Source organism: Dreissena polymorpha, chromosome 3 (genome assembly GCF_020536995.1).
Source record: "Dreissena polymorpha isolate Duluth1 chromosome 3, UMN_Dpol_1.0, whole genome shotgun sequence".
NCBI lineage: Eukaryota > Metazoa > Mollusca > Bivalvia > Myida > Dreissenidae > Dreissena > Dreissena polymorpha.
In genome coordinates, this window is record NC_068357.1 from 65231914 (window position 1) to 65255119 (window position 23206).

At 37.8% G+C, this 23206-nt stretch overlaps 1 protein-coding gene across 1 annotated transcript in view; it reads left to right on the forward strand.

The window, feature by feature from the left end:
- Window positions 1–22623, forward strand: part of LOC127872293 (cytoplasmic dynein 1 heavy chain 1-like) — a 28717-nt gene extending 6094 nt beyond the window's left edge. Inside the window, exons 6-21 of the mRNA XM_052415623.1 lie at window positions 871–946; window positions 1381–1541; window positions 10443–10554; window positions 11707–12005; window positions 12385–12544; window positions 13859–13872; window positions 14306–14407; window positions 15240–15361; window positions 15881–16016; window positions 16775–16912; window positions 17819–17833; window positions 18547–18745; window positions 19150–19289; window positions 19864–19974; window positions 20445–20599; window positions 21399–22623. Coding sequence (XP_052271583.1) covers window positions 871–946; window positions 1381–1541; window positions 10443–10554; window positions 11707–12005; window positions 12385–12544; window positions 13859–13872; window positions 14306–14407; window positions 15240–15361; window positions 15881–16016; window positions 16775–16912; window positions 17819–17833; window positions 18547–18745; window positions 19150–19289; window positions 19864–19974; window positions 20445–20599; window positions 21399–21573 — 2115 coding nt within the window. The 3' untranslated portion in view covers window positions 21574–22623. The remainder of the gene's footprint in view (window positions 1–870; window positions 947–1380; window positions 1542–10442; window positions 10555–11706; window positions 12006–12384; window positions 12545–13858; window positions 13873–14305; window positions 14408–15239; window positions 15362–15880; window positions 16017–16774; window positions 16913–17818; window positions 17834–18546; window positions 18746–19149; window positions 19290–19863; window positions 19975–20444; window positions 20600–21398) is intronic.
- The last annotated feature ends 583 nt before the right edge of the window (window positions 22624–23206 follow it).

Genomic DNA, 23206 nt, shown 5'->3' on the forward strand with positions numbered 1-23206 from the left:
ATGATTCTCAAATTAATTCCAAGTATAGCAATGTATTGATTGTTTTGTATGATAATGTTTCCTATCATTCGACATTAATGTTTCTGCTATCAGAACAAGAAGAAGGTAAGACCAGAGTGTTGTAAGACAATGTGTTGATGTGGTGCAAGTGGGTTGCCATGGGGTCACAGGGTTCAAATAATTGTTTGTGAATTGAGATTTGTTGTCTTTGACACACTCGCTCATACAGTTTAGTGCAATTGCAATGCTGTCTCGTCTTTATAGAAGGTACAATGCTTGTACAAGTTGAGTTTCAATTTTCGAAGACTTGTTTAATTGCACTGACAATCAATTGTCCTGATAAGATTGGCCTCAAAGCCAATATAAAAGAAGACATGTCTCAATAATGCAGATTTTCTGTATTGATGCCTGCCCATAACAAAATCTATTATGAATAAATACATGGTGAAAATGATTTTGTCTCGATTCTGTTTACTTACTACTATGTGTATTAATTAATATTTTAAAGCATACATTGTTAATGGATTTATAAAAAAATATCTAATAGCATACTAATAAAAAGAGCTAGCAATATTCAATATGATTTCATTGGCAATGTCTTTAACGATTCAAGATATAAGTCTATACAGAAAGTAAGTGCTTATCTAAAACGGATAGAAATTATTTAGGGAAATCTATGTAACTGCTTAACACTTCTATATAAGAGACAATAGTCTTGTGCTCAATCCTTGAAGGATAGGTTAAGTTTTTTTAACTGAGTGGAAGTGGTTTGTGAATCCCTTACTGTTCAAAACGCCGAAAAATCCAAAGGGATAAGCAAGCAAACTTCAGTGTATGATCAATTATCAATGAGTGTTTTCTATCATACAGGAGCTGCAGGCCTGGTTGGAGAGTGCCAGCCCAGAAACAGACATACCCCAGCTGTGGACTGAAGAGAAAGAACTAAGTACGTACCTAGGAAATAGTTTAATGACTTCCTCAGTCTCAATTCTTAGCTTGGAGTAATGAATAGTTATTTATTATTCTTCTTTGATTTAAAAATGAATGTTTCTCAAATTACATTCCAGAAAGAGTAATGATATTGATAGTGTTCTAATTGCGTAAACATAATTGGTTGACTGGATGACCAGAATAGAAAAATCTGAATAAAAGAGTTAATTAGCTATAGTTCATCTGGAGATTGGAGAACTTTTCTTTATGAAGTAAAGGTGTGTGTATCACAATGTTATGGGGTAACATGAAAGGAACAAAGCTTTCAAGACATAAAAGCAAATTAGTTAAATAACTCATTAAGCGGTTATGCTAGGCATGTATAATATTTATTTTAGTATGGTATTAAATGAGAACATGAAAAATAGTGCATGGTTATTGTTTCTGCAGCGCCCATCGGCAAGGCTGTCAATGGACTACTGGTGGTACAGGCACTAAGACCGGATCGTCTCACATCCATGGCGAAAATCTTTGTGGAGAAAGTGCTTGGATCTACCTTCGCACATGCTGCTGATAAAGAGCTGGATCTCGCAGAAATTGTGGAGAACGAGGTACTGTTACTTAGGACAATGTAAAAGAAAATGATTTAAAACATTACTTTATATATCTGCTTATGTGTTTTTAGCTCATCTTTTTTTTGAAAAAAAAATATGAGCTATTGTCATCACCTTGGCGTCGGCGTTGGCGTCGGCGTCCGGTTAAGTTTTGCGTTTAGGTCCACTTTTCTCAGAAAGTATCAATGCTATTGCATTCAAACTTGGTACACTTACTTACTATCATGAGAGGACTGGGCAGGCAAAGTTAGATAACTCTGGCGTGCATTTTGACAGAATTATGTGCCCTTTTTATACTTAGAAAATTGAAAATTTTGGTTAAGTTTTGCGTTTAGGTCCACTTTTCTCAGAAAGTATCAATGCTATTGCATTCAAACTTGGTACACTTACTTACTATCATGAGGGGACTAGGCAGGCAAAGTTAGATAACTCTGGCGTGTAGTTTGACAGAATTATGTGCCCTTTTTATGTCCCCCACTATAGTAGTGGGGGACATATTGTTTTTGCCCTGTCTGTTGGTCCGTTGGTCTGTTGGTCTGTTTGCGCCAACTTTAACATTTTGCAATAACTTTTGCTATATTGAAGATAGCAACTTCATTTTAATGTCATAAATACTGACCTGTTATCGTATGCTTATACTTTCCAAAAGGAAATAACTCATCCGGAATTTTGACTGGGAATCCGCCACCTCAATACCGTAATACAGGCCAGGTTAAACATAGTGCAATGCAACCTAGCCAAAAATCGGTAACCAACCCTCAATATTCTTTCCGGATCAACCAGGTGTATACGTGTCTTTTACGGCTCTGAATTAAAATATTGTTTTTCACTTGGTTGATTGGGGTTTTGAATAGATAAATTGTGTTATTTTTCTTTTTATTTCTCATTCGGATTAATTTGTGTGGATTTAATGGATTTTGTTTCATTTGTAAAAGGTAAGCCATGCTTGTTTTTATCGAACAATGGTTTATTTCTACCATGCTGGGTGTTTTCAGGCGGGAACGACCACGTGCAAAACGTGCTCTTCTAATACATTGCTAGAACGTGCAAAGCATGTTCTTCTAATGTGTTACGAGATCGTGCAAAGCGTGTTCTTCTATTGACAGATTGTTTATCATTTGCAATTGTGTGCAATAATGATTTTAACGTTCCGTATGACAATCTAATTGATCGTCATTTTATTTTTCATCTGTTTTGAAATAAACTTTTGTTTAATTTATGATCTACGGCAGTATTGTTATAATTTTCATAATGGTCAAATAATGATTTTATGTGCCGTATGATAATCTGGTCTGTGACCAGTTTATGGTTGAATATGCTTTGCTCTTGTTTTTCATATATTCAACTACATGATGGTCGCAGAAACAAGAGTGGATAAATACCCGGTGACTTCGCAGATCATGGATGATAGTTGCAGTATCAGTCACCGGGAATCGGGCACGATCGCGACCGTACTATGCTAAGTCTCTTAGACAGTCGGTCAAAATCAGACCATATGGCGACACCCGTCAGACGGTCTTTGCCCGATGGCATTGGTCAAGGACATCGACCAATGCCGGACCATTTGGCATCCGCCATACGGTCATTATCCGGTGACAACACTGGTCATGATATGACCGGTACGTCACCGGGGACGTTGATCACGGACCATTGATCGACGTCTGACCGGCCGGTCCGGTCACCGGTCATGTCACCGGTCCGGTCCGGTCATTGATCAGCGGTCCGGTTCGGTCACCGGTCATGTCACCGGTCCGGTCCGGTCACCGGTCATGTCACCGGTCCGGTCCGGTCACCGGTCATGTCACCGGTCTGGTCATTGATCACCGGTCCGGTCACCGGTCCGTTCCGGTCACCGGTCATGTCACCGGTCATGTCACCGGTCCGGTCACCGGTCATGTCACCGGTCCGGTCATTGAGCACCGGTCCGGTCCGGTCACCGGTCATATCACCGGTCCGGTCATGTCACCGGTCCGGTCATGTCACCGGTCCGGTCATTGATCACCGCTCCGGTCACCGGTCAACAGTCATCAGTTAGGCCTGCCACCGATAACACCAGTCACCGGTCAAGAAGAAGAACTCGGTCTTCTTCATTGAATTATTCTCCTATTCTTCGTTGAATACATGGTCTTCATCAAGGATTAGACATCGGACACGCTCTTCTTCGTCGAGCAGTTCTCATCGTCGCGGCTCTCGTAAGCGATCACGTCGTCACTCACGGAGACGTTATTCTAGAAGATCTCGGTCTCATCGCAGCCGATCCACATTTCGGCCGATCCAGATCTCGACATCGCAGGAAACGAGGACGTCGTCAACCTTCACGTAGACATCAGAGGACTGCATTGAGCACCACTGGATAGTTATCGAACATACCTCTCCTTCATCGAGCAGTTCTCGGCGTTTATACGCTCGTAAGCGATCATGTCAATGCTCACGGAGACAATATTGTAGAAGACAATATTTCCAGCGTAGCCGAACAATATTTCGGCATCGAAGTTATATGGATGTCGCCACTTCTCACGTTGGCGTTAATGAACCTACTGGTCATATCGACGTTCTCCATTTTATTCCTTTAGGAATATCATGTCTCCATTCTACGTGTGATGGTTCTTCTTATGGCATCCACACATGTTGCAGTCACCGAGCCGTAGTTGTATATGAACACTAGTTCGTTTAACATTCAGGCTTCGGGATAAGCTGTTCTTTTCTCCACTACGACTACAAGGACACTTATGCCTATTAATACTGATAATCTACCGTTGTTTTCCGGTTAACATTATCAGATGACTTCGTGGATGGTCATTCTTTTGCACCAGATATTTCCATTCTGACGCAGTTATATTATACCGGTGCCGATCACCGGACATCGGTCACCATTCATCGGTCATATCACCGATCACTGATCACCGGTCAGAATAAGTGATGTCTCATCGCCATCGGATTGTTTTTTTTGGCACGATCTTCTTTTCCGAGCAGTGCTTGACATTGATAACAGACCATATGGATTCCACCATTTTTCGGTCTTTAACTGGTAACGTCACCGGTCATATTATGACTGGTCCGTTCACCGGGCTACAGTTACCGGTCATTGACCGGTCCGGTTCGGTCACCACTTACCAATTACCGGTATTCCACTGTGTTTTCATCGGTCAATTTTTAGTATCACGGGTATCGTCTACATTACATAGTTGTATACCCCTGGCTATGATTGTATTGAATACTATATTTTATGGATTCAACAATCTACATGACTTTTTGTGTTTTTCAATACTGATGTTCTACTGGCGACGGTTACCAAATCATGCTATATCTGTTATTTGTACTTCTATCTCAACCGGCTACATGCAGACTACTGGTCTTGCAGATAGATCGGCTGAAGTGGGCTCGGAGACTAACATTGAGGTCGAACATTACTATTTGACCTCTATTAATTTATGTTCGAGACCCGAAGGATGAATTGTTTTAACCGCCTTTACCTGTCGGCTACAGACTTTGCAGTCAGTGTCACGGAACAGTTGGGACACATTAATGACGCTAGCAGGATTAGCAAGACGACATTTGTATCGACTTCTTCTTTTCTATTGCTCCTAAGGCAGTGCATATTTTCAAGCTACTGGAATCAACAAGAGTTCTGATACATAGGATTGCCTATCAGATTGACCGCATAGCGGCTACAGTCTTGTAGATGGCTTAGGACCTATTGAACTCAGATCTTAGATCCTAGGATCTGGAGGGACCTCATCTTAAAGTTATTCTTCTATTACACTTCTGGCCATAACAGGCCGTCTTCCTATAACTGGTCGTATTCCTTTCGGAATTCGTCCCGGTTAGAAGTCTTGAAGTAAATGGATTAATCAAGTCAGAATTTAAGACTTCCATGCATTCTACCGGCAAGCGTGGACCCGCTTAAGGTTACCCCTAGGGTTTTCACCTTTTTCTGCCATCACACCTCCGATTCCGGAGGTACCACTATCAATCATATTTCCGTACTTCGCAAATCGATGACTTCGCGACCTGTATTATCCATGATTTTAAAGGCGCCTGTTATTGGTTGAAGAAGAGGCTATATTCTGTAGATAGGTCATAAACTTATAAGTGTTAAACACTGTCCTATTCTACCAATTTTCAAGTGTGTTTGGAGTGGGAAAGTTCGGCTTGCCGTGGTTTCTTTGCCCACCCATCCTTGACAAATGGTTCCGGTCACCGGTCGGTATTTACCGGTCCGGTCACCGGTCCTTCTGCTGAGACGTCTTTTCTTACGTCCGTTTCAGCTTTATTTTTAAGATAATTGTATTAATCTCGGGATTATTTAATGACACAGATTTCCATCTTTTTGTCATTATTTACCACTATTCAGTGGTGTCTAGACTAGAAGATTATCTTGGCAAGGATATAGTTTATTCTACCACAACCTTCCTTACATCTTATACAGATGTGAGCAGAGAAGGTTATGGACGATCACATAGAACAACGTATCTTGATTTTCTCAATTATGTGGTATCCTAACGAATATCACCTGCACATCTACATCTTGAAAAGCGAAAATTCTTTTTAGCTGTTTTTCATTTACAGCACATTTTCACGATTCCTTTGTGATGGTTTCAACTATCACACATCGGTCGTGGTTTACTTACAGACACGGAGTCGATCATATTATCACTCCTTGTAACTGGAAATCAGGAACTTATTCGTTCTTTGCAAGAACAACAAATTTTCTCTATCGTCTTTCTCATACCAGGTCGTCTCAACGCCCTGTTGGACGTTTTGTCCTGCAGTTCTTTCTTTCGAATTATTTTTCCGTTGGGTTCAATAATGTAATTGCGCATGCGCGGCAGTGAAGTTGCAGACGAGTTGCATGGTGTACATAGTATATCAAAGAATGTTGTTTATCATCAAACGCTAGTTATTAGCGTTATGCGATTGTATATCGCAGTGTATACCGGTATGCTGAACAACGTCAATAATGCAGTTCACAGAAATCGATCCAGCAGGGTGTGCGATTGTTATACATTCGTCCATTGACATAAACTGGAATATCTTGCCTTCTTGGTGAGTTTTTGCAATAACTGAGTTTTTGCCATAATTTCATGAAATATACTTAATGAACCATGGGATTATGATTCTACGACCTTTTAAGTCTCCTGTACAATTATTTTCAGGAAACTTCTTCACAGGTCAAATATCATATCTCAGAGAGACATATTTTTACTGATAGTGATCCAAACATGTGCCACTACATGTCTGGCCATTAATAACTTTTAGTTATCTCTACAGAAGAACGTTTTTCTGTTAGTATTTCAATCCTTGTTACTTGTGCAAGGATAATTCCATCAGAACTGTATAAAGGTTCTATGGAAATTCATTTTTTTACTGGGTATTTGAGAGCATAGTTATTACCTTAATCACTCTGCTAGATACATAGAGGTTTTTCTCATCTTTTTCTTGATGATAAGAAATTTGTTCTTTTCTTCATCAAAGGATAGAGATTATGCTTTCGTATACCTTGTTTTGTGTAAGTCATCGCAACTCTGTGCTGTCTTACCTATTTTGGAACTGATCCAAACTATGGAACGTCAACACTATGTTTTTCGTTCCTTTACCTTCTTAAGCGGTTTTGACTTGTGTTACATGTTGGGATGCTTAATGAGCTCCCTATGAACATTTTTCATCAGGCTTATTAACAGTTCCAATATAATTTTAAGACGGTTTTCCTTCTTATTATGGCTTTTACCATACGGAGAAGTGAAATTCATGCTTTTTCTGTTGAATACGACCAATTCCAGTTGGATCTATTGTCGTTTTCACTTTGTTGTGTCAGCCAGGATTTCTTGCTTAATATCAAGTCCTCTATATGGCTTCTACCTTCAAGTTTCCAAGTTTTTCTTAAACTGGTAGTCATGAAGATGAGGATAAACTTCTTTGGGCAATCAGGGCTTTGAAGTTCTATCTCAGCAGTGTTAGTCAGAAGTCCATTCGAGGTTCTCAAAGACACTCTTCATTTCCCCCAAAAAGGGGGGGGAGATGTGTCTGCGGCTTCTATTTCTCGGGGTTAGACCTCGACTAAGGAAAGTTAATCTTATCCTATCTAAGGATTCATTCCTTTTTAGGATCTGACCGCATGAATTAAGAGCTCTGTCTGTTTTGTGGGAATATATTAATCACACCCCACTTTTTGACGTGCTCTAAGCTGTTTACTGGAGGAATCCGACCACCTTGTCATCTTTTTATCTTCGTTTTCTGAAGTGCCAACAATACAATTTGTATACGTTTGAGCTTGTTGTGGTTTCACTAACGGTAGTGTCTTCTTTACGACATAGACATATTACTCTGTCCGAGAAGTCAAAATTAATACCGTTTTAACGAAGATTACTTGATATCATTAGCTGATAACCCTGTTTATGGGTTCTACTGTGTTGGGAAAATATATACGAACCTTCCCACCGCAGCTGCAAAATCAGCATACGATAACAGGTCAGTATTTATGACATTAAAACAATTTTTTTTAAATAAAATTCATTTTAATTATTAAATACTTACCTGTTATCGGTAATTCCCACCTCCCACCCTGCTATTCGATTAATATTTTTGTATATATATTGAAAGAATATTGAGGGTTGGTTACCGATTTTTGGCTAGGTTGCATTGCACTATGTTTAACCTGGCCTGTATTACGGTATTGAGGTGGCGGATTCCCACTTAAAATTCCGGATGAGTTATTTCCCCTTGGAAAGTATAAGCATACGATAACAGGTAAGTATTTAATAATTAAAATGAATTTTATTTGAAAAAAATTGTATTTGGCATGCATGTGTATCTCATGGAGCTGCACATTTTGAGTGGTGAAAGGTCAAGGTCAATGTCATCCTTCAAGGTCAGAGGTCAAATATATGTGGCCAAAATCACTCATTTTATGAATACTTTTGCAATATTGAAGATAGCAACTTGATATTTGGCATGCATGTGTATCTCATGGAGCTGCACATTTTGAGTGGTGAAAGGTCAAGGTCAAGGTCATCCTTCAAGGTCAGAGGTCAAATATATGTGGCCCAAATCGATTATTTTATAAATACTTTTGCAATATTGAAGATAGCAACTTGATATTTGGCATGCATGTGCATCTCATGGAGCTGCACATTTTGAGTGGTGAAAGGTCAAGGTCATCCTTCAAGGTCAGAGGTCAAATTTATGTGGCCCAAATCGCTGATTTTATGAATACTTTTGCAATATTGAAGATTGCAACTTGATATTTGGCATGCATGTGTATCTCATAGAGCTGCACATATTGAGTGGTGAAAAGTCAATGGCAAAGTAATCCTTCTCAAGGTCAAGGTCATCATTCAAGGTCAAACATCATATAGGAGGACATTGTGTTTCACAAACACATCTTGTTATACTTAGAAAATGAAAAATTTGGTTAAGTTTTGTGTTTAGGTCCATTTTATTCCGTAAGTATCAAAGCTATTGCTTTCATACTTGCAACACTTACTAACTATCATAAAGGGACTGTGCAGGCAAAGTAATGTAACTCTGACTGGCATTTGGACAGAATAATGTGCCCTTTTTATACTTAGAAAATTGAAAATTTTGTTAAGTTTTGTGTTTAGGTCCACTTTATTCCTACAGTATCAAAGCTAATGCTTTCATACTTGCAACACTTATTAACTATCATAAGGGGACTGTGCAGGCAAAGTTATGTAACTCTGACTGGCATTTGGACGGAATTATGGGCCCTTAATACTTAGAAAATTGAAAATTTGGTTAAGTTTTGTGTTTTGGTCCACTTTACCCCCAAAATATCATAGATATTGCTTTCATACTTGGAACACTCGCAAACTATCATAAGGGTACAGTAAAAGGACAAGTTGCATAACTCTGGTTGTCATTTTTACGGAATAATGGCCCTTTTTTGACTTAGTAACTTTGAATATATGGTTAAATTTTGTGTTTCGATCCACTTTACTTCTTAAGTATCAAGGCTATTGCTTTCAAACTTCAAATACTTTCATGCTATCATGAGGTTACTGCACGTGGAAAGTTGAATTTTACCTTGACCTTTGAATGACCTTGACTCTCAAGGTCAAATTATTAAATTTTGCTAAAATTGCAATAACTTCTTTATTTATGATTAGATTTGATTGATACTTTGACAAAACTACTCTTACCTGACATACCACAATAGACTCCACCCAAACCATCCCCCATGCCCTCCCCCCCCCCCCGAATCCCCCCCCCCCCCCGATTTTTTTTTAAAGGTCATCTCACAAATGACCACCACACCCTCACACTATACCCATCACACCCAAGAATCCCCCCACTCCCTCCCCCTCCCCCCACCTGAATCCCCCCCCAATTTTTTTTTTTTTTGAAACGGTTAAAAAACACAAATATTTATTTCCATTAGTTTATGTTTGAAATACCGTCCAACCATCGCACAATCCCTCCCCACACACACCCCCCCCGAATGTTTGTCGCATTTTTTTCGCATTTTTGGAAGATAATGTAATAAATGTCCACACACCCACACTTTACACCCCTCTTCACTCCACCCCTCCCTTCTTTGTGATTGAAAATGAGAGTCCCTTCACCTTTAAAAAGAAAAATAGATGAGCGGTCTGCACCCGCAAGGCGGTGCTCTTGTTAAAGTCATTGCGCAGTCTCAGCAAAAGTCTGGGACCTGAATTAACACCAGTAAAAATGTATGAGGGCCTGTACATTTTCTTAGAATATTGGCCCCGCATAGCAGGTGAAAATTTTGGTAAATTACTGTATGTGTTATAAGAAACCAGACCTTGTGGCCAGTAATGGACTTTGAATATCTGAGTGACTTATCCAGATTGCATTGTTGCTGCTGTATTGAACCTGAACGTACAGTTTAGTGTATTGCTAAATGTTGGTCTTCAGATCAAGGCCAATACGCCAGTATTGATGTGCTCAGTACCTGTATATGATGCTAGCGGCAGAGTGGATGATCTGGCTACAGAGCTGGGCAAGCAGCTCACATCCATTGCCATTGGTCAGTATGGACTTTTCTCTATGAGATACTGAATGAGGTTGATATGATTGTGAATCAAATAGCAGTGGATTCAATAGTCACAAGTTACAGAGACCAACATTTCACAAACAAATTAAGAGTTATTGGGCTGATAAATAGTTATAAAGTTTGGCATGGTATTTGTTTATTGTTTATTTTAAGAAATAACAGCGTAAGAATTTTTGCTTTCTTGGCCAACCTTCATAAGCCAAAGTAGCCCGTTGCCAGTAAAGATAATTAATCTGTTCACATGCTCTTTTTTGAAAAAAAAAACACAAATAAAACGTAAAATCTTTAATCAAGCAGCAAGGCTTTCATAGTTTGACAAATATTGTTTGTCACTGATGTTTTTCAATGATTAACCACAATTATTGTTGTTAATTCTACAGTTTTAGAGTTAACTGATTTTTTGATGTACAATAATGAGTTATTGTTTAGCTATCAAATACAAACATAAAAACCATTGTTGAGTGTTGTTCAGTAAAATTATTTTCAAATTTCATTTGAAAAATTATTTTTCAGTTCATGTGTTAGAATTGTAATCCATTGGTATAGTTTATAACCCAATTAAAAGTTCTTATCATTCTCAGTGTTTTGGGAATGGGGCTGGGACTTTGGATTGGGAAAATTTGCGGCGTTTTGACTTAAATTGAGAAATTAGTGTTGTTGTTGTTTTGCTAAACATTGCTTCAAAATTGAGAATATAAGTGTTTTCAGTATTATATATTTACTAAGGTTGAACTTATATGGATGGGAGTTGAATAAAATATTGAGTTAAAAAAAAAATATTTTTTTTTTGGGAAACCTATTGGGAATTTTCAGCTCCCATTTGGGAAAAATATATACTATTTTCAATTGGGAATGGGGCCGATTACCGGACCCGATTTTGAATATAAAAAAAACACTGATTCTGATGCATGTTTATTCAACCATTTCAACACAATTATTGAAACTTAAATTCTTATGCATTTTGTATCAATATTATTGTCAATTGGTCAGTGCTGAATGATTAAATCAAACATATCACCCTTAGAAAACCATCCATGGCACCTCTTTCTTATTAAAGTTCTGTAGAAATGCTACTCAGCCTGTCTGTCACTTCAATCCATATAAAGCTATGCTATCCCGCCACAGGTTCTGCCGAAGGCTTCACGCAGGCAGACAAGGTGATCAACTCCTCCAGCAAGTCTGGCCGCTGGGTGATGCTGAAGAACGTGCACCTGGCGCCCCAGTGGCTGGTCCAGCTCGAGAAGAAGCTGCACAACCTCACGCCCCACCCGGCCTTCCGGCTGTTCCTCACCATGGAGATCAACCCCAAGCTGCCTACCAACTTGCTGCGTGCAGGCCGCGTGTTCACGTTTGAGCCCCCACCAGGTGTCTCTGCTAACCTGCTGAGAACCTTCAGCACTATTCCTGCTACCATGATGTGTAGGGTAAATGAACAATAGAGAATTTGGTGCTGCTTTGGTGTTCAAAGTTAGTCTTTTGGACGGTATAAAATTAGGGTACCGGTATATATTTTGAGATATTGCTGTGGTTGGAGCTCTATTCTACAATTACCCGTTTAAACTGGCATTGCTTACTTAATGATTTACAAAGAGGGGAAAAAAACCTTTTTGTTGAAAAAAATTCAAATCATTTTCTATCCAATAAAGCATGGCATTTATTTAATTGGTATATTACAGTTTAAAGACTGATTAAGATTTCCAGAACACCTATGCCGATATCACATTAAAGATTTTGTGGGACAATTTTACCTTGTGTAAAGAAAAGTGTTATCATTTTTGTATCAATTGTTTTTCTACCATATAGGAGCCCAATGAGCGTGCACGGCTGTACTTCCTGCTGGCCTGGTTCCACGCCATTGTGCAGGAGAGGATGCGATACATGCCCCTGGGCTGGGCCAAGAAGTACGAGTTCACTGAGTCCGACCTCAAGGTGGCCTGCGACATGCTTGATACCTGGATAGACAGTAGTGTTTTTCCCAGGAGGGCAAAGGGGCATGGCGCATTACTTTCAAAAAGGGCATTTTAGCGCGCAGTTTAGGCAAAAAAGTGCAAAAACGTTCCATGTTATTTGCTCCACGAAGCAGTTGTGGAAAAAATAACATATAAACAAGCACATTTAATGGTAATATATGTATTTAACTTACTATGATTTATATTAATATATTTACCTTGCAATTAACATTTAAGTTCCATGCTGTTTCAATAAACTGTACAGCACGACAAATATAATAAAGCATTATATGCATATGAATCTGATTATACACAGATCCACTAACATATAAATGAAACCATGTTTTTGTCTTATCCCATTTTCTAACAATAATCTCGACAGATGTTTAAAATAACATTGCGAGTAAATTGATCTCTAACAATATGCAAACACTCGTTTCCGTGACATACATCCACCGAGTAGATTACAAATAAATAAATTATGTTGTTGCTATCTAAAACATTTTTATGCATCGTTGATTATCACAGACATTTCATTTATTCCTTCTTAATGTATAATCTCCATCGTTAGTTCGATCGTTTACGACGTTATTTGCCATTTTTGCCGAGTCACAATTTAATTCTGTATAGTCCGCCATGTTGATAAAATGTCAAATGATGTAAGCGACAGGTGCGCATAGCAACGTTAAATCGTATACGCGATTAGTATTTTGTTAAATTGGTATACGTCTCGGTAATTATTTCAATAATTAGATCTAATTATCTTAAAGATGAAATCGATAAAGAATAAATTTGTTTGTGAATTTAAAAGTAATTATGCGTAAAAAATATGTTTTGATATAACTGAATAATGCATGCAAAGCACAATTGCCACAAGAATAACATCGAGTTTTTCATCAAATGTCTCCGAAGAGATGATTATATCGTGGAGGAGTACACATTGCCGAGCGAATGTGCGCTTGGTATAACATAGCCTCCGGCATTATCGATTGATACTGACACGGGGTTATTCACGCTTGACTAATTCACAGCTTTGGGGCAGCCAGTAAGACCTAATCGAGCACTGTTATAGATTAAATCTGCTCAATTAAATATAGTCGATTAGACGTTGACGCCTCTCGAGTAAATCAAGCACAGTCGGAGCGTCACAGACAATCAAGGAAGCTGATTTTGCGGACCAAGTTAGATCGTAAGGCAAATTTCGTGGCGAAATTTGCCTTTGAAAAAAAGGGCGCGTGGCGAAATTTGCCTTTAAAAAGGGCAGCGTGGCGATCCGGGAGGGCGGCGTGGCTTTTCGCCACGCTAAAATGGCATGGGAAAAACACTAGACAGTGTGGCATTGGTGAGATTGGTTGTTTAGTGTGCAGTTGGCTTTGAGTCCATGTAAAGTTAACACCAGGAATACAACAATAACAAAAACTATTAAGAAGTAAATACCTGTTAATGAAATATAATGATGTTCATAAACAAAGTAGTTATTTATGAGAAAAGCAAATTTGATGCTGGTTGGCAATGCACAAAGATCAGGGTGGTTTTATATGAAAAGGGAATTCAAATGCCATGTATGTTCTGTCCATTGTGCAATTCAGTTAACATGATCTTATATATAAAACCATGTGTACTTTACAGGTTTTTCAGAGTTATAACAAGGCCATGTTATTTATGGGCTTGCTTCCATTTGCCTCAAAATGCTTTAATACCTTCAGCGTATATCTTGGGCCTTTAGGTACCAATTTGATATTTGTTGGTAACTGCATGTTCCATGTTTTGTCTAGGGTCGAACCAATCTGCCCCCTGAGAAAGTGCCCTGGGATGCCATCAAGACCCTGCTGTCACAGTGCATCTACGGTGGCAAGATTGACAACAACTTTGACCAGGTATGCATTGATGTACAGCAGTTTGTTGGAGGGGTATTCTATGAAGCAGTGCAGAATCTAAACAGGTTGTCAATATAATAAGGAACCCTTAAGCCATATACGCAGGAGGCATGCTTTGTTAAGATCCACAAACATGCGCACATATATAGGATCTGGCACAAGTTGTCATATCATACCATATTTTATTAAACGAGTTTAGGAATTTTGTTAGTAAGCGAGCCTTTGGGGAGCTTACTAACGAATTTCCTGGACGAGTTTAATAAAATATTGTATGATATGACAACTCGTGCCAGATCTTTTTTATCACATGCTTTTAAATAAGCAAATTGAATAATAAATAATTAAATTTACTCAAACATAATGATAAATCCCGAACGTTGTTTACATTTCGTGACGTCATTTGACGTTGCAACGTCATTTCAGCAAAATAACAAAATGTGATTGGTCAAAAACGAAAACTAAGCCAATGAAAACGCTTAAAAATGTTGTATTACACATGTGTAATATAAAAAAATATGTAATGGTTATATTACATGGGAAACAGGGTATGGCATGTGATAAAACACCATATGCAACAAATTATAAAAAAGTTATGTAAATAACGTGCCATGAGATTTATACCCATGCATTGTGAATTTAGGCAATTGTGACTTTTTGACATTGTCTAGGAATGAGATGCAGCAGAATATAAGACATATGAAAATTTTATCTGGAAGAAAGTTGCTTTGTATTCCCAAGAAAATAGAGTATTTAAAATTCTGGTCTTCAAATTCTTGAGGCAGGATTTTGTTCAATAAAAACACAGATCACATGAAAACCTTTGTTATTTCAGCGGCTACTGAGTTCATTCATTGACAAGTTGTTCTCACCAAAGAGCTTTGAGGGAGACTTCACCCTGGTGGCTAGCCTGGGGGAGGGCTTAGGCAAAAAGATATCCATGCCTGACAGCATCAGGTGAGATATGGGGGATGGTGGTAGATGTTGTCTTATATGTATGAACTGATATTATGTCCTTGAATTTTGACGCGGTTTAAAATGTCTGGACGGATTGTCAATTTGTCGTAATAAAGTGAATAATTGATCATAATATTATCTGAATCAGGCATTGATTATACATTTGATCGCTTACTTGAGATCTGTTATTAAATCGGAAATGTGTTGTGGTCCAACAAACACATTAACAAATGTCAATAACATACAGCCAGCATCATGCTAAAATGGTTTTTAAGCCATATGTATCCAGTCTATCTCCAGACCAGCCCATGCATGAACACTGTCTAGTCAGGAGCTTCTCTATGGGCTAATGAGACCATTCAACTTTTGCTTGAATTTTTTAGTGCACAGGGTATCTGGTTACAAGATAAGCATAGAAGCAAGCTTGTTTTGAGCTACGCTGGAGGCATTTGGCATGAGACCCATTTTTGCAAGACCATGTTCATACCATTCATATTATTTGTCCATGTATTTCCCTAGGCGTGAGGAGTTTGTAGCATTCTCAGAACACCTGGAGGCTGACAGACAGACACCGTCCTGGCTCGGTCTGCCAAACAATGCAGAGAAAGTGCTGCTCACCACTCACGGCTCAGACATGTGTGCTAAACTCATGAAGGTAAAAATATATCTTTGATGCAATCCAAATAGCTTGTAATTTATACATTACCAATAGATATTTTTTATGCTCCCCCAAAATAAATTTTGGGGGGAGCATATAGTCGCCGCTTCGTCTGTCCGTCCGTGTGTTCGTCCGTCCATGCACAATTTTTGTCCGGGCTATTTCTTAGCAACTAATGACCCGAATTCAATAAAACTTTATGGGAAGCTTCACTACTAAGAGGAGATTACATATTATCAGCGGGTTCTGGTCGGATGATTTCTCACAGAGTTATGGCCCTTTGAAATTTTCTATAAAAAAAATTCTTGTCCCCCCAACTAGTGTGCCCTCAAAACGTTTCCTTTTATCTGAATATATAGTGCAATATAATTGTGACAAAAAAAAAACCTTTGGGGAGCATCACCCGTCTCCGATGGTTTCTTGTTGTAATTGGTGGGAAAATTTAAAAAATAATAAAGTTTAATTTTGCACAGCTTAGACTTGTATTCTACATTTAAATATAAATATGAGCCTTGCACTTGGAAAATGGCTTTCAATGCAAGGGCTTTAATTAAGTGTCGTCCCAGATTAGCTGATGCAGTCCGCACTGAACGCCTAAATTAAATTTTTTGCTTAGATGAAATTTCCTTTACTCATAAAACACCATAAAAGTGAGAAGTGTCGTCCCTGATTAGCCTCTGCAGACTGCACAGGCTTATGTGGGACTACACTTTACGTACATTCCTTAAGCCTGAGGCTCTTATATTTGCCTGCAGGTTGAGTTGCTGGAGGATGATGATGAGCTGGTGACCCTGAGTCCTGATGATGACGAGAAACGAGTGGTAGACGGGCGACCGGACTGGATGAGAACCCTGCACACCTCTGTGAAGACATGGCTGGACCTCGTACCCAAGGTGAGCAGTAGGATCAGAACACCTGTCACTGCAGTCGCCATTCAAGTATTGGATTCCAGGTCTTGTAGTTTCATAAAAGTTAAAATGAGCAATGCTCTAGGAAAACGGGGTTTAATGCATGTGCATAAAGGGTCTTTCCTAATTAGCCTGTGAAGTCTGCACAGGCCAGTCAGGGACGACACTTTAGACCTTAATTGGATTTTTGTTAAAGAATTATTTTCTTTTGACACAAAAATCCATGAAAGTTTAGTGTCTTACTGCACAGGCTAATCCTGGACGTCTCTTTATGCACATACATTAAGACCATTTTGCAAGAGCAAAAATTTACTATCCACTCATCTACAAATTGGAAATTAAGTCTATTTTTGTCACTGGCTATGAGAGTCATTGTTCTGTATTTTCTTTTCTGGACCTTGTTTTATTTATACAAACATTGTTTAGGGCTCGTTGACTTTAGTGGAGACTGTGTTATGTATCTGTCTTGTAGTGTAATGTGTGGATATTAGTTTGCACGTAACACTGTTGTATATAATTTACTAGTTCGACTTTTCGACTTTGTCAGTAGAATGTTGTATGTTCTCTTCTAGTTTCTTGACTCAGCATGTTACTAATGACTAATTTGCTGACTTTCTATGTGTATCTCAAAAAACTGTATATGGTGTAAATATCTGAATGTCTTTGTAACTTTCTGTGTTGTTGTTTTTTTTGCATGTGAATTGTATAAACCTGTACATATTTCATTTCATACATTGTATCTACTGTAACCTGTATATAATAGTGATTGTCTTGTATGATTTTCTGTTTTGTTACTAACAGTTGCACTATGTGTATCATATTGTTTGTATACTTTTTAACATTTTGACTAAACAAATGAAAGCTAATACTTGTGAGTGAACCTGTTGCTAGGGATATGAAGAAGTGGTACGTATCATACATGTATCTATCTTTTCCCACCCCCCCCATTTTATCAAGGTTTCCCAATGCCAAATCCTATTTCATCCTTTGATTTCACAGTTGACTACATTGTATTCATATGCAATTTAAGTTGATTTTGCTTAGTGTATAAATTGAGTCAAATATGTGTGAAAGCTGGTTTTATTAATTCATTACAGCTTTCAATGTTATTTGTTTCTTTGGAATTCTACATTCATTATGTGCATGGGGTATTTATGTATTGAAATGATAACTTCTAAAAACAACTGTAAGGCCAGTAGGCAATGTTTTTCATTTTGTTAGGGAGTTTGGAGCATGTAAGCTTCACCGGTGAAAGAATTATGGCTTGTTAAATTGTTGTTTGGGACTTTTTTGCTTTACAGCTTCAATATGTGCTTAAATTATAAATTAAAGCCAAAAACATTCGTTATACTTGCTAATTTTTGGCATATTTGTAGATATCTAATTAACATCATGTGGCTGGTTATCATGTATGCTTTTTGATTCTGTAATAATGGGCTCTCTGACATACATAGTGCATTGTGAGATTCTTCTCAAATTAAAATAACCCAACTATCAGTAGCAGTAATACAAGTAATCTTTTCTCATTTATGCAATAAACATACATGGCATATTTCTTGAGTAGTATATACCTGTAATTGTTGTTGCCAAGGGTATCATATTTTACTTGATATTGCCAGACTGTTGGAGCCATGAAGAGGACCATTGAGAACATCAAGGACCCCCTTTTCCGATTCTTCGAGCGCGAGGTTAACCTGGGTGGTCGGCTGCTAGGCGATGTTAGGCGGGACCTTGCCGACGTGCTACAGGTGTGTGTGGGAGAGAAGAAGCCAACCAATCCCAATCACCATAGAAACATGATGGCAGACCTTGCTAAAGGTATGTATATTGCGCGAGATTGCATGGAGGAAAGAAATGGGAAAAACTGAATTCTCTTTGTAGACTTTATTAGTAAATTATTTTTATTGAGACAATTGTACTTTTCTGCTTAACCGTATTCCATAGAGTTGTAATTCATTTCTTTTCTATTGCATAGTACACATTTTTCCTTAGATAAAAATTAAATTGATGTTCAAAAGCAACATTTTATTTAATGTTCTTTGAAAAAAATATGTTTAAAATGTGAGATAGTGTATCAAGTGAAAACTTTGATCAGGACAAGTGACTTCAAGCTGCAATTGTCAAAGATTTTAGTCATGAACGTCCTTTGATAAAAAATTAAAACATATCACATGATTTGTTCAATTGTCTACAAAAGCTAAGGCGATGTGTGTATTCCCCAGGTATGATCCCCGAGTCGTGGCGCAGGTACACGGTGCCGTCTGGGATCACGGTGATCCAGTGGATCACAGACTTCAGTCAGAGGATCAAACAGCTGCAGGCTGTGGTCCAAGTTGCTCAAGGAGGGGCCAAGGAACTCAAGGTTACACTAACAAACGGTGTTGTCTATAACTGTGTGGAAGCCTTGCCTACTCAATAGTAAATTGAAAATGCCTATATGCAACCAGCATAAAACCAGAACAGCCTGAGAATAACTTGCAGTTTGTTCAGGTTTTTTGCTGGTTGCTGCTCATTATTATTTTAAGAGTTGGAAGTGAAACCTTTAATACTTGAATTTAGTAAGAAAGGACTTTAGTTTTAATTTGATTTTCAAAGAGCTACAAATTTGTTATAATGCGTTTCTGAGCTGTAAAGGGTTTAGGGCAATATAATGCCTAGGTCAGAAGTTTTTCATCCTAACACTAAAACATTAGCTCTTGTTTAAAAGATATAATTATATATACTATCATATGCAATTTATAACATTAAAATGCGAGTCTTTTTCATGAAAACGATATGCAAAGTAGTCATTGTTTCAACAATGTTGTTAATATTTTGTGGAAGAAAGTTATTAAGGTTCCTACAAAGAACCTGCAGTTCATATGAACTATGCATCAATTTGCAGAAATGTCATTTTTGGTCCATGTAAAATTCTAAGTGCAAGCCCCTTGTTTCAGAACCTGCAAGTGTGGCTGGGAGGCCTGTTCATTGCTGAGGCCTACATCACAGCCACAAGACAGTTTGTTGCCCAGGCTTACAGCTGGTCCCTTGAGGAACTACATCTCGATGTGAGTGCATGTTTGAGTCTTATTATGAGGAGACGGGGCTTAATGCATGTTCATCAAGTGTTGTCCCAGAATGTCCCGTGCACTCTGCACGGGCTAATCAAGAACACTTTCCACCTAAACAGAATTTTCTCTAAGTAGAGACTTCCGTTAAATGAAAAATACCATAACTGTGGTATAAAAGTGTCGTCCCTGATAAGTCTGTGGACTCTTTGTTCATTCTCTCCTTGACTCTTATTTCTACATCAGTTAGTGGCCCAAGAATCTGAACTTATTACTGATACACTGGTTTTCCAAAGAAAAATGGAGTGTATTAAATTACCTATGTTATAAAAAGGAAATGACAAACAAACACAGAATGACTCTTTAAGCAGGTTTCTCAAAAAATATGGAGTGGGTTAAATGACCTATGCATACGAGGGTAATGACAAACTAACTGAGAATAAACAAGAAAACATTGAATGTTCTTCCAGGTGAATGTGACAGATGGTAAGTCTGGTTCCCTGGATGCATGCAGTTTCTGTGTGACTGGCCTCAAGCTGCAGGGAGCTGTGTGCAAGCAGAACAAGCTGCAACTGTCCTCCACCATCTCCACAGACCTGCCTCTTACCCTGCTCAGATGGGTCAGGTACGTTCTAGTACTGTTAGATTTTCAACAGAGGTCAGGGTTGCATGGTGTATATGGTGTCCATCTAGCGAACGGGCGGCCATGGATTAGATCTTCAATATGGGCGTGCTCTTTTTATCTACCTAAAAGACACAAAGTACTGGTTCTACCCAGGAAATGGACTCCAGTATGTTTTAATAAGCCTAATGCTTTTTAGGCAATCGATCTAAAAGAAATAGGTTTGTACTAAATGTTTAAATAAGCACTTGTAAGCATCTACAATTTGTGAGCTAGTTGGGTTTCTCGACTTTACCGTCAGCATTTAAAAAATCCCCATGCGACAGATTTAATAAGCGTCAATAATGTGAGATTATTGTAGCAGTCTCCTTGTGGACAAGAGTTAATGGCAACTACTGTTGTTTCTTTATTGCACTTTCACACCATTCTTTTATTTAACCCAATCTCATTAAAATTGAATCTTAATATTGGCTTAATTTTTTTTTGATGTAGGGAATTTGACTACATCACGTACAAGGTCACATTCAGTTTACCTTCAGTTATCTTTAATCAGTGAACACAAAATAAAACCAAAAAGACAATTTGTTTAGTTATTTAAAGATTATCTGAGCATAACCTCTCATGCGATATGAGATCAAATCTGTAGAACATAAAGGGTCAGACTGGGAATTATTTTAATGAGATTTGCTGTGTAACCATAGTGCGTTTAAGCTTGACAGTGTTTTCAGCCATTGTCAAATCATGAGCTTAAATCAAGACAAATTTCTTCTGGCAGTTAATTGTTTTCCATTCCCATACCCAGGCTGGACAGCATTGAGGGTGGGAAGGATGTCAAGGTCACCCTGCCAGTGTACCTGAATGCCACCCGGGCCCAGCTTCTGTTCACACTGGACTTGGCCACAGAGGGTCAGGGATCCGGCAAGGATCACAGCTTCTATGAGAGGGGAGTGGCATTCGTGACCTCTGACCTGGGATAGAACGTTGTCATGGTTACCGCAGACAGATTTCTGAAGTTATGGATTATATTTGGTTTATTAACTTGCTGATATTTACTTTTGTGAACTTTTAACAACAAGCAATATTGCTCCTCGGATTGCAGTGTTAATTATTAGTACCAACTTTTCTGCTAGCAGTTACAAAGTCAGCATACACTTTGGATTTCAGTGTATGATATTAACTTGACTTTAAACATTTTTAAAAAAGAAGAAAAAAAGCTATGTACACTTTGGATTTCAGTGTCTTCTGCAAGCAATTACAAAACATGCTATAACTTTTCATTGCAGTGCTAATTGATATAACACTACATTTTACAAAATATACTTGGGATTTTATTTTGCTAACTTTATGAACTTAATTATATAAACATTGTGGAAAAAGGTAGTGGTAAGAACAAAAAACTGTCAGTTTATTTTAATGTGCTTCTGTTGTGTAATGTGCTTTTGATTGTGCAAGTGATTACTTAATTGGCTTAGTATTTTTTTGTTTCCTCTCACTTACTGCCACTGATTGTTTTGTCAGTTTATCATGCTCTGTATTATACATGTATTTAAAATTAAATTGTCCTTAGAAATTTCCCAAAATACTTATTCTCCCTTTAAAGAATAATAACATAGTTTTGTTCTTTGATAAATGTTTATTTATACTAATTACATTGTTTAAGAATAAAACCTATTCAAATAATATGTACATCCATATACAAACGTATATCCCTCTGTCAATTATACATCTTTGTTTCAGTTATATTTTCTTATCAACTTTTGTCGATCTTTAATCTTAATGTTCTTTACAATTCTGGGTTTAAATATTCGAAAATGAATGCATTTTAAATAAATGCGAATGTACATGGAAACATGATATTTTATAGGTAACTTTTATAAATTATTCCTTTCACCAAACTTTTGATTGAATAATGTTTACTAGTAAATTAAATGGCATCAAAAGAATTGTTAATGATAATTGCAACATCTACATATAAATGCACACCTTGTATGGTTGGCTATTCTGGAATAAACTTTTTTGGCTGCTTACTTTGTGTTTTGTAATTGATTACATGTCCATATGTTATTTTTTTTTCATGCACTAGTTAGACAATACAAACATATATATTGTTATATTTCAAAACAATTTATGTGTATTCAACGATAGACATGGTATGCAGAATGAGATGTGCGTCTGTAGCCTATGTAAAACATGTAACGACAGCTCGAACAGCCCTGGCATTGAGCAAGCGTTAGTTTTTTATGCATGAACAAAATTCTACTTTAAGGGTTGAACATGTCTGTAAACGTTACAGTTGGTCTAATGTGATCGCCATGGAACCACAGCAGCGTTTAACCAATAAAAGACTGGTATTTGTTTTTAATTTTATATAAAAAAATGTCTGGATGCAGATCTGGAAAGTAACACACCTACATGTGATCTTTAATATTTTCCATTATTCTGAATTCAAGCTTATTGTTAGTGTTGAGCGTAAGTTGTTCATGTTTAGCGTAAGTTGTTCAAAATTGTTTAGACCCAAATACAATTACTTTTAAAATATAAAAAAAACGTAGAAGCGAACAAAAAACTAAACACAAACTAGTAGTCAATGGTAAAGACATAACAAACAGA